The 12,399-nt window shown below is 41.8% G+C and overlaps 2 protein-coding genes across 4 annotated transcripts in view; both read left to right on the plus strand.

Annotated features, from left to right (window-relative positions):
- HSPA4L (heat shock protein family A (Hsp70) member 4 like) overlaps positions 1-7,195 on the plus strand; it is a 55,784-nt gene extending 48,589 nt beyond the window's left edge. For both annotated transcript variants that reach the window (XM_069091128.1, XM_069091117.1), the window contains exon 19: positions 388-7,195. In XM_069091128.1, the coding sequence (XP_068947229.1) occupies positions 388-582 (195 nt within the window). In that variant the 3' untranslated portion in view covers positions 583-7,195. The remainder of the gene's footprint in view (positions 1-387) is intronic.
- Positions 7,196-11,424: 4,229 nt separating this feature from the next.
- The window catches only part of PLK4 (polo like kinase 4), a 20,800-nt gene continuing 19,825 nt past the window's right edge, over positions 11,425-12,399 (plus strand). Inside the window, exons 1-2 of one of the 2 annotated variants that reach the window (XM_069091152.1) lie at positions 11,425-11,690; positions 12,256-12,351. In XM_069091152.1, the coding sequence (XP_068947253.1) occupies positions 11,661-11,690; positions 12,256-12,351 (126 nt within the window). In that variant the 5' untranslated portion in view covers positions 11,425-11,660. Of the gene's footprint in view, positions 11,691-12,020; positions 12,172-12,255; positions 12,352-12,399 lie in introns of those variants that run through there. The other variant, XM_069091143.1, reaches the window with a different exon arrangement.

Raw genomic sequence — 12,399 nt, forward strand, 5'->3', positions numbered from 1 at the left:
TTGAGGTTATTACATACGTAAGAGTGGAGCGCCTCAGTTCTGTGTCCACTTGTTTTCTGTATTCTGCCATGTATATGAAAGCTACACACACTTTATTGGGTATTAATGTTCAGAATTTTAAAATTATTCCATGCCTGAGAACTAAACTATGTTATTGTAACCTTTAATAATGTAATAGGCACTGGGATTGAGAGGAAACATAATGAAAACAGAACTATCTAACCTTGGTCCACAGGCCAGTTTCACATCATCTCGTAATGAATACGTAGAGGAAAGATTGAGGAGGAAAAAGCAGACAGGTGTCCACAGAAGAGCATCAAACGTGATGTGGTCATTTTAGCAATATATTCAATATTAAGTAAAATAATTTCTCTTTGATGCCATTAGGAGCTGGATAATTTTTGCAACCCCATCATTCACAAGGCCAAACCCAAAGTGGAGGTGTCTGAAGACCAAGCGAAAGCGAATGGTGAACACAATGGACCAATGAATGGACAGAGTGGGACGGAAAGTAAGCCTGACGCAGCCAAGGAGAGCTCCCCGCATACTAAACCTTCTGCTGGAGAGATGGAAGTGGACTAAGGCGTCAGGGTCTCCGTCATGTGTTCAGACAGTGCAAGTAACCGCAGGGCCCATTCTTTTCTGCATCTGGCACACCCAACAGATGTTCCGTTTTTCTTAGCCATTTTTGTCATTTGTTCTTTGAAGTAGTTTTGAAAAGTGTTTTATATCGAGTGCACCTCTGATGTTCATTTCCAATGATTAATGCTGCTTAGGTGAAGCTTTAGCTGAATAGATTGTATGAGTCAGTTTAAGCTTTCCCCGTGTTCTTGTATCAGACTTGCAGAATTGATAGAAGGCAACAATCTACCTTATTTAAAGCTTCTCTTGTGGATAAACCTCAGCTCCTTTATTCAGGAAAGGACACTGTATTGCACTACTGATGCGCAAGTGTAGATTTAATTGCATCATTATTGGGGGGGGCAGGGATTGGGATTGAAATGGTTTAAAGCCATTGAAGCACTGACCTTTTTCTAGTTATTGTATTGTTATAATTTAAATATTAAAAGGAATAAGGGTTAGCTGACAAACGAATCCATCTCATTGATGTATTCAAGGTTTTCTTGTCACACAGATGAACAAAAACATGAATTTCGAAAACACAATTTTGAGTTGTGGTGACACCAGCAATAGATTTCCTTTTACCAAAAACCCAGCTTTGTTTTTATGCTCTCTGTTTTGCCTTTCCCTTTCCTTTGCTAGAGATGATCTGCGTTGGCTGAAGACAAGCTGCTACCGCTGCTAAAATGTTAGCTTAATGACTTACCAGAGAAAATCACTTCCTAGCTAAGAGAAAAAAAGCATTGCTAGCTTTTGTCAGGCTTGCTGCTCTGGTCTTGGCAATGTTCTTTAGGTTTAAATGGTACTTAGGTTTTTTTAAATGTTTATCCAGCTTCTGTTTCCAGGTGAGGGAGAAGCAGTATAGCCCACTTGACTCCACCCGTTACCCACCCATCATTAATGTACGGTTCACATTGTCACACTTCCGAGCACAAGGAAGCCCCTCTGTTACAGTCTTTGGAAAATCTTGTGACTTGTGTGTAGTAGAGGCTGTCACATAATACAAACTGGCAAGACTAAGCTTTCTTTATCATTTCTGCCATTATGTGATCCATTCAAAACTGGGCTTTCCAATTTGAGGTTTCTATTTTAAATTAGTTGTGAAGGCGGCTCTGAGTTACCAATATAGTATTTCCATGAACTTCTCTGTGCTTTTAGCCATCTGACTTACTCCTAGTGGCTCAGTACCCAAAGCCTAAGCCGCCAAATGCCATGTGCACATATGTTGAAATGATTTTAAAACCATAGGAAAAGCATAGAAAAAAATTTCAGCTCTTTGAGGTAATTGTAGATGTTTATATTAGGGCGATATGTCTGTGTTTAAAATTTGTTTTTTTTTTTCCTATACCTATGCAAATCAAAAGTTCTGAGCACAGTGTCTTTGGAGATATTCAGTGTTTCTCAAAATTAGTTCTCTAGAATAGGGATATTTTATTGTGACAGTTGAAGACTGGGCTAAAAGAAGTGTGTATGGTAGCCATGATGTTTTATGTGGGGATTTTTTACTCAGACTTTCTTTTACTATTAAGTCCACACAGACTGAGGTGTTGACATCTCAGAATTTCTTCCATCTTTCAAACTATCTCGTTTTAATCTTTAATGTGATTTAAGTATAACTTCTATAGAACTGTATCTGAAACAGACAGGATCACCTGTATTCTCCATTTGTTTTGGTTTGAATGTAAGGGTTGTGTGTGGTAGCACCTGAAGGACATTGACCACTGGAGCATGGATAGTTTAGTCTTCAAAAAAATCATCAAAACTGCCAGGCCAGCAAACATCTGTGTCATTTGTATGTGGTTGCATGTGCATATCCTTATATGTATAGGAAGGGCAGGTGTGTGTGTGTTGCATGCGTGTACACTATGTATACACACACATGCCATATATAGATATCGTTACCATCTTAGCCTGTAACCTTTATATGGAATAATTCTGGACCTCTGAGTAAAGACTGAGACAGAGATAAGTCACTGTTATTAATTAAGAATGCATTAAGTTGTATGTAAAATCGATTTTCCTAGCTTTCTGGAGGATGACGGAGCACTACACTATACCACCAGTCACTAGGACTTTTGTTTTTAACCCAAAAGTATATTATATGAACCCTTTTCCTAAAACTTTATTGGCACTTAGAAACTATTTAGTAAGATGTTTTTGGATTTCTTTCTTATTTAAATTGTCCGTAATATAGAGATATTTGTAACACATAGTAAGATAGGTCCATATGTAGTTCAAGACAAATAATCTAGTGTGCTTTTTTATTTCTGTACTCTGTGCTAGAGAATACTGTCAAAATAAAGATGAATCTGCTATTTAAAAGATATAAATTGTTTAGTAAAAAAAAGCTGCATAGCAAAATCTTCTAATTAAAACTTAAAAAGTAGTCAGTCTAGGAAATTTAAAAACTAGAATAATGAGAAAACCATAATTTGGGTTATTTGGCTTTAAAAAAAATCCCAACTGGTAGCCAGTTCCCCCTAGCGATTATTAAGGAGTTGGGAATGGGAAGAGCACGGAGCCAAATGGAGTAGTAGACCAGGAGTCTATGCATGAGAACCCCCAAATAGGTGGCATGGAGAATGGGGCAGTGTGAGCAGCAGTCAGTGTTCAGAAGCGAAGGATAGGACCTTTCTGTAAGGAAGAGCAGGCTGATGATTTTCCTTTGGTTTGTTTAAAGGAAAATTGTAAGGGCTATGCAATGGGTTCATTGTTTTCTCCACAAAACAGTATTCTGTATTAAAATTATTCATTGGCATAGTCCTTGAGAGGATCCTAAGAAGCTTTATTAATGTTCCATAAAGGAATACAGACGTGATGGCATTCTGGGTTAATTTTAATATAGATGATTAAGGGAACATCCCCTGGAGAAAGACAATGTTTAATTTATGAGGGATCAAACCTCTAGGGGCGGAAAATGTTGTATTAGAAAACCCTAGGGACCCAGTTATCAGTACTATAAGGCATTAAAGCACTCAAGAGAACCTATTCAAAGACGGTCAGATAATCGTATAGACTTCTGTTATTTCTGTTTAGTTCTTTTCAGACATGGCCATTCTATTTGTAAGTATGCTTTTTCCAATCAGTTTAAATTATTTCAAAGGCCTACATCTTATTATCCTATTAGAATTTGTTCTGAGCTTATCTTATTGCTAGCATTGGTAGTTGACAAATAGTTGTATATTTTTTATGATAAATTTAACATGTCTATACATGTTTCCTTGCATGTAAGGAATAAATCCTTATATAAAACCCATAATGTTTTATAAAGTAGAACCAAATGAATATTAATAGACAGTAAACAAAAATGAATTTGCTTTACACCCCTTTCTGTGTCTGTCTGGGGTTCCTCTATCTTTGGCTTTGCTTGTTTTTCTTGTTTTGTGTATTTGGAATTACTTGTGTACACACATGTATTTATGTAGTTATAGTCAGGGTATATACAGTTACAATTCTGCTCAGACTACAAATATTAAAGCCATTATGTTATATTGTGGTAGAATAGATTTTGAACATTTTATGAAATTAATAGGAAAAGGTGTAAGCTTCTCTGATTTTTAGCAGAAACTGTATGCTAATACCTTATGTTTGAAGTTATTTGTAGTTTTAAAAATTCAATGTTTATGAAATTTGGTTCTGTGGCATTTAACTAGGTAGATGCATAGATGTTAGGTTTTTCAAGCCCTTATAATTTTTAATCATTGGACTTTCCAGAATGTTTTTGTTTCTTAGCTTTGATGAGTTGATGCAGTTTAAATCAGTGATCACTTTTTAAAGTGATTTTTAAAACCTCTACAAGAATTTCAGTTCTAATGCATTTTGCCTTCTCTGATTACATTACAGTTTTGTCGTAATTATAATTTAGAAAATTGCTTATAAAACACATGGTAAATTTCAGAAATTAAATTAAATTCCTTTCTGGCCAACAACTGGGTTGAGGATTCATTCTACAATAGTTCTTTCTAATCTAATGTACAAAATAATAACCGCAGTACTAAAAAATTTCCAAGAAAAACTTTTTCACAAAAAAATTAGGGCAGTAAAATAAAGGGAAATATAGACCTGCCTTAGTTATTTCACTACAAATTTCCACGTAAAGTAACTTCAGATAAAGTTTTTCTTTACATATTTAGAGTAGAAATAAGTTTCCTGCCTTTGAAACTCTGGTTTCATAATGCCTAAATAATATTCTTTCTGAAATGACATTGCTGGCTTCAAATTATGGGCACATCTGCGGACATCACATGATTGTAGAAAAGCTGCAGCAGGCAACTTGATGAAGTGTGGTAGGAGGAAAACATGTTTTACCATCAGTTTATAAAAGGAATCTGTATGCATGTGGGTCAGTAATGGCAATTTGTAGACATTTGACAAGTCTAAATATAAATAGGATTTTCATTGGCTCACCAGAGTTTTAAAAGAAGGATTTTGACGGATTTCTACTAAAAGCCCAAAGAGTAAAAGGTGAGGTTGTCAGTATACCTTGGAAGTCTTATGTACTTTGATTATTTCAACTTCACTATTATACCAACTAATCAGATGGCCAGTCCAGGAGAAAAAGAGTATTTGTATAATATCTTTTTCCTGTTCTTTCACAAGCCACTTGTCCTTCAAAAAGATCCTATTATATCTAAACGGTAGTTCCGTGGATTCTCAAATTCCATTGTGCTCCTTAGAAATGGAAATACCATTTATTTATTCCATTATATTTTTTTTCTTTTGTAATAAATAGCTTCTTTTTAGTCCTTCCAGACTCTAGGATTTTCATTTTTAAAGAAGTTTGCTTGTGTTTTTTTTTTTTAAAGTCTGTCCACATTTTTTTTTTTGCTTTTATTCTTTCCAGTTTCCTTTTTTTTTCCCCAGACACTAGGGTAATGTGCTCTAATATCCAGTTACTCTCATGAATAATTTACTTTGCCTTAGTATCACATTTTTCTTTCTAACTCCTTTTCCATTCATCTTTTCCTCAGGTTTCTGCTGTTGCTTTTTGCTCATATTCTCCCTTATAAAAATAATCTTTGTGTCCCAGTGTGTTGCTAAAATGTACTAAGATAAGTAATAGATATTGGGGGGGTGGGAAGGGTTCTTTCACAGTCTGATCTTTAAATGCTTTAAAAGTTGCTCTGATCTGAGAGGAATAAACTTTCTATATTACGTAAAAGAACCAATGTCCCAGGTTTGGGTTTTTGTTTTTTTACTAAAAAAAAAATGTAATGTAGAAGTCAAAACTCAAGTAGTCACTTAAAATTACTCTTGCATTTCTTCTGCATAGGTATTGTAAATCCTGATTGTTTCCATAATCCCTAAGAAACTGCATATTTAAAACTTGTTTTTGCTTCTGTAAAGGGGTTTATTAGTTAAATTTTTTTTCCTTTATTAAATTGAAGAGTTGTTTTACAACCTAGAATATAGAAGGCAGAAATTTATTAGAAACAGAGACGGATATAAATGAACTTGGAAAACATTTTTCCAAATAATTGACATTCATCATTTTTCCTTATGACCAACCACAAGAGAAAAATAAATTTTTTTTAAATAAGCATCACAAGTTACTTATGGGGGGGGGGGGGTGTTTACATTGTTAACTGCAATTACAATTGTCCTATTCTTTCTGGCAGCTTAATATCTACTCACGTGTTTTTTTTCCCTGTGGAAAAGGAAGACATCAGTGTTTCTCTTGGTTCTTTTTGGAATATGAGTCACCCAGCCATTTAGGAGGGTAGATGTGGAAAGCATTCTGATAGCCTCGCCTGCATTGTGTAAGAAGCAAGAAGACATCCAGTTTGAAAGCCCTTGGTGAGAATGGTCTTATGAGCGTGACAACTCGCTGAAGTTCCCGAGGCGCTATCTGTGTATTTGTTGGAGAGCCTTGTGTTGAATAAGATCCTTCCCGTGGAAAGCTTGGTGGCACAACTTGCCAAGGTGTTTATTAGTGTCTGTAACTCACAAGAGTGAGAATGTACACACTGTTAAGCACTCATGTAATTAGTTATAATGGAGAGTAACCAGTACGTGGACCATTAATCTTGCCCACTTGACATGTCATTTTTCTATAATTAACCTTACTATGAAAGGTACACATGCCGTTATTTCTGACAGAATCCAGGTACCAGGTTTGTTGGGAGGATTTTGATGGTAAATGTACTCTAGTCCATATGAGGCTATTTATTTAATATTTTTTCAATAAAGATACTGGCAGAAATAAAACTTGACTACAATGCTTCTAAAAACTAAAAGGATGAGCATAAAATCCTTAAACTTTGGGTTTATTAAAATAATTTAAAAATCCTTAAATGTTTGGTTAGTATCCGAATGGGATAGCGAGCTACTAAACATTGATGTGCATAGTAGATATCACGCTCCACCTGCCCAGTCCTGTTTCCTGTCTGTTCTGAGAGCATTCGCCATTCATCTGTGCGTTCCTCTTGTTTTTGTTTGTGTGTAAACTATAGGGTTATGGCTGTACTTCAGGACTGATTATCGTAAGCCATCTCCATAATGATAATATCCTGTTAACAAACTGTTGTGCTTACAATAAATTGTTGTTTGAATTAGCGAGGATACAACCACCAAATATGATTTTGGAGTGCTTCTTATACATACATCTATTACATTTTTTTAAATAGTAAATTATGTGACTAACAGATTTGAGTGTGGCATTTAGGGTCCGTCTGTTCATGCCAAGAATGGGCATGGCTCTCCAATCTAGCTTGCTCTTTGTGAAACCACAGGGTCGTGGCTGTTTACCCTGTCTCAGTGGGAGTACCTCCTCTTTAGTTGATGGGTGGTTAATGCTAAGGGAAGATGGAAAAGGAGCTGGTCACCTTGTTTTAAATAACCTTTTCTTTGCACTGGAAATCATGAAATGGCCCTGTTACCTCCCCAGCTATTTTTTATAATCCTGTGGCCATTTTCTTTTTGCCTCTTGGAACTTCTTTAGATGTGGGATCCCAAACTCAAAAAATCTGACATTTTACTTTCATGCAGCCGTATCTTTAGAGCTGAAATGGGCTGAGTAGGTTCTCTGGCTTCAGATCTCACTTTGCAAACAAGGGTGTGTGAGGCCCAGAGAAGGCAACTTGTCCAGTAGTAGGACTCTGAATCCAGTACTTGGCATGTCTTTGGAGGCCTGGGGAACAATGTCCTACCTTTTTTTTCTTTAAATATACATATTAAGAAAATGTTTTGCCATCAATTTTACAAGATTTTTGAGTTCCAGATTTTTCTCCCTCCATTCCCTACCCTCTTCTGAGAATGGTAGGTAGTTTGAAATAGTTTATATATATGCTGCCATGTAAAAACATTTCCATATTTGTCACAGTTGTGGAAAAAGAAGCAGATCAAAAGGAAATAAAACCATGAGAAAGAATAAAATAAAAAAACCATGCTTCGATCTGTATTCTGAGTTCTCTACCTGGATGTGGATAGTATTTTCCTTCCTAAGCCCTGTCTTCTTAAGTACATTTCATCAAAGTATGTAAAAAATAGCTATTTATCACTTCCTGGGAGTTACGTATATCATCAAGCCCTGTCAGGTACTACCATTTGGGCCTGGGGATAGATGACATCTGCCCCTCTTCTCAGTCTTCACCAAGTCCAGAAAACTCCCATCACTAGAAGTTTGACCACTAGGTTAACCTCAAGAGAGGAGGGATACCTGTAGTGATGTCAGATATCTTAAAGCATGAAAATTAATTATAATGACTTTTAGTATTTTAGCGTTTTTAATGCAAAACATTTAGCTTTCTATTCTGCTACTGCTTATCTAGTCATTCCATCTTAAAACATCTGTCATTTCTTTTAAGTTACATAAGTTGTGTACTTGTTTGGTTTAATTTCCAAGTGTGTATGTTACTAATTCGATCAGTAATTTTTTTTTTTAAGTCTTGAAGTCGTGATATAAATACAGAATGGACCTTAAGTATAAAAAACTTTTCATAAATTCATAAAAGGACCCACCCCCCAAATTAATAAAAATTCTCTCTCTGCTAACATGGTGTGTTTAAAACTTAGGGCTAAGTCCAAAAGGAGAGTTTGCTATTGACTCTTACTGCAAAAAGTAATGAGTTCTCTGATGCCAATTAGTATCTGGTTTCTGGGTCAGCCTTCATTCCAAAACTACTGGACCAGTTAGCAACTTCTCACGTTCTTTGGACATGCTTATCAATTTTCATCATGGAGCTGTCATAATCAGTCAATTCCCAGCATTTAATTTGCTGTTTCAGTGCTTCCTTTACCTGTTGTTTTTTTTCTTCTGTTTAAAACTAGGAAGTTGAAAGTGTAAAATTTTATTTTAGCATTTAATAATTTTCTGGGCTTTATAGTGTATAATTGTCATCAACAGAACATAAGTTGATCAAAACTAGTGAGTAGTTTTCTGTTAATTAAAAAAACTAGATCAAAGTTTAATTTCCTTCTCAGAAGCCCTAGTCAGTATGAGACTTTATATACCACTTTAGTAGCCATTGTTTACCAGAGGCCTTAATAGACCAGCATTGTTAACTTTGACTTCAACTTGATGGGATCTCTCCCTGCCTCCTCCCCCCCTCCCCAGCCACACACACTACAGATGTAAAATTGTAGTAGAAATAATTACAACTGAACATTTACAAAAACGTTAAGGTTTGTCATTCTTTCAAAATGACTAGTTCATCCCCAAAGGAAGTAGTGTATGTATGATGCCCATTTTCCCAAGGGAGGGCTCTGAGGCTGAGAAGGGACTTTTCCAGTAGCCATATTGGTGGTATATGTCCACTTTGTTGGGCTGCACCTAAGAGAATAGTGATTGGTTATTTCCATTTTCAGTGAAGACACAATAAAAAATGGAAATAAACTGCTTGGTAGGGCAGATGGGAAAACTGAGAAGGTTGTTAGCTTTTGAAACAGATTCCTGTAGAAGAAAAATCACTTTTTTGGTTTATCTTTTAATAATGGTCTTCGTGGCCATTGATTTAAGTTGGAGTCCTGCCAAGGGAGAGTGGAATGTGTTGAGTGACTCCATTTCTTTAAGGCCTTCCAGCCAACCATGACTCCCTGTTGGATATGCCTATATTGTTTTCCTATGTTATGCAGCACGACAGCTAACCCTTTTAAATTTTACACTAATCTTTTGCCATGATGTGGAAATGGCCATCGATTTTTGAAGACTGTTCTAGAATACAAGCACTGGCAGATATTAGCAAGCTGGAAAGTCTCCATGCTGGGTAACCAGAAATAGTCTTTCACTCAGGGACCAGGCACACCAAGTTCAAAGAGGTTCATCACTAGGGATTCATTACTGGATGAAGTGTCTTGGTGTGTATTGTTGAAAGGAAAGCCCCACAAATAAGTTCCTCAAAAGCATAACAGCACACACACACACCAGCTGTGATGGAAGAAACAGAATTGGGTGTTGCTTCTTTTGGGTAAGGGCACTTTCTAGGGCTGCGTCTTTAACTCTTCCTCCTTCCCTATACCTTAACTACACTGGAAAGCTCATTTCCTCTCTTGTCCCCTTCGTGCTGCTCCCAAGCACACCTCCTGCCCTGAGCTGAGATGCTTCCTTTCCAAAGACATCTAGGGCTTCATTCGGTAGTCACCATAGAGTCCAGGTGCTAAGCCAAACATCCATTTTGGAGCTAGGCTTTCTCAAGAAATCATTAGCGCTGGTCCTTAAATTCTTCTGACTAAAAATTCCTCGTTCCACTTCTTCCTCTCTGGGGCCTGATGGCTGCTCGCCTCCCCTCCTCCGGTGAGTTCATGCAGCCGTGTAGAGTTTCTCCTTTGGCTTTGCCGAAAGTGTCGCTCGGCTCATGCCACTCCCTGAAGTTGCCGCCACGTCCCAGTCTCCTCTGCATGCTTGTCAAGGCCTTGGCCACCGCGCCACTACGGATTTCACCAGTGGATTAATATGTACACTCCGTTGCAGCTCACGAGCATGCTCCCAAACGGCGGTTTCTCCGGTGGCCCAGATGAGCGCCGCCCACCGCGCTGTGTTCATGCAGAAGGAAGCCTTCGTCGATCCCGCATAAAAAGGGGGGTCTGGGGCAGTCAATTCTCTTTCATTTCTCAGTCTCACAAGACACGCCCTTTACCAAAGCTGCACTACGCGCAGAAATGCTTTTGTATCCGGATTCCTTTCTGACGTCTTTCTAGGAAAGGATTTATACTTACTAACATTGAGAGAAAAAGCAGATCATAGGTAGCAAAGACTCATTTTCCAAGACCTTTGTTCTGAAAAAGTCATAAGTTGAATATTTTCGAGTTCAGTTTATGAGACAAGTGACGACCGAAATGAGAGCCTGCGCGGCGGCAGAGGAAGACGGGCGAGATCACGTTCTCCCCCCACGGGCCTTTCCGGCCTGAAGCGCGGGGCCTTCGGCAGTGAGGGGCCCCGGTGGGACCGGGGTCTGAGACGTCCGGCGCGTGCAGACAGGAAGGCGCCCAAGCCCACGCGCACAGCCGCTCTAGGCTTCATCGGCTCTGGTGGGCCCCTCTCACGGGGAGCCGCTTCCTGCAGCACCACGCCCGGCGGGCCCGCTCTCGGGCGTGGAGGCCCCAGGGGGGCGGGGCCCTCACTCCCCCTCCCCGCCTCCTCCTCCCGCGCTCCGTCACTGCACGCGCACTAAGCGCCTCCGGGTCCAGCTCGGTCAATACACGCCCACCCTCGCGGCGTTGGCGATCCGGCCCGGGCCGCGCCGGAAAGCCCACGGGGAAGCTCCTCCCGCGGTGTCCGGGGCCGGAGCGTGTCGGCCAGGAGACGCCGCGCGCATGCGCTCCAGGGCCATGGCCCCGCGCACGATGACGTCAGCGCGCACGCGCCCACCCTCGCTTTGACGACAACGGGCGGAATTTTTCAAAATGGTTCTATGGCTGTGCCGCCCTGCTCCTGGCGGGACCTCGGAGGTGGCCGTGCGGCCGCCGCCGCCGCCGCCACGCGGAGCGGCGGCCTAGAGAGCCGAGCCTGATGGACGCCGAAGGCGGCCGGCTGCCTGGAGCGCCGCTTCCGCGGGACTGCGGGAAGGAGCGAGCCCAGCTGACGGCGGTGACAGCTCAGAAACATGGCGGCTTACATCGGGGACAAGATAGAGGTGAGAGCCGGGGAGGGGAGCGGTTGCAAGAGCCGGGTGGGCAGAGTCCGAGGCCTGGGCGGGCCCTTGGGAGAGGGCACTTCGTGGGGGGCGGGGGGGGAGGGCGGCTTCAGGCGAGGGGCGGGGGGGACAGGGCGGGCCAGACCACACCCGAGGGGCGGGGGGGGGGGGGGCCGGGCGCCCCCCCCGGGCCCGGGGGCGGGCGGGGGGGGGGCCCGGGCGGGGCGGCGGGGGGGGGGGCGACTGCACTCCCAGCTCCCTGGGAGGGACCGGCGCGGGGGTCCGAGTCTCCCGGGACTCCCGCCGCAGCTGCCGCCCTGGGCCCGTCCCTGGGGACGGCGGTTTCCTGGGCGGCAGCTGCGGCGGGAGTGGGCCGGGCCCTGGGTCCGCTCGGGGGTGCATCCCAGGGAGCTGGGAGTGCAGTCGCAGCAGCGCGGTCCGCGGCGCCATGGCCTGCCCCGGGGACGGCGCGGCCATCGAGGTGAGCCCCCGGCCCCCCGCGGCGCCCGCGCCCCCCCCCCCGGCCCCCCGCGGCGCCCCCTCTAACCCAGCGCCTCTTTTCTAGGATTTCCGAGTGGGAGGCCTCCTTGGGAAGGGTTCTTTCGCGGGTGTCTACAGGGCCGAGTCGGTCCACACGGGGCTGGAGGTGGCCATCAAGATGGTGAGTGCGGCGGGGCGGAGAGACCCCCGGAGCCGCCGCTTGGGGGGG

Source organism: Petaurus breviceps, unplaced genomic scaffold (assembly GCF_028583685.1).
Source record: "Petaurus breviceps papuanus isolate PSGF00001 unplaced genomic scaffold, PetGlider_PUasm1.0 126, whole genome shotgun sequence".
NCBI classification, from domain to species: domain Eukaryota; kingdom Metazoa; phylum Chordata; class Mammalia; order Diprotodontia; family Petauridae; genus Petaurus; species Petaurus breviceps.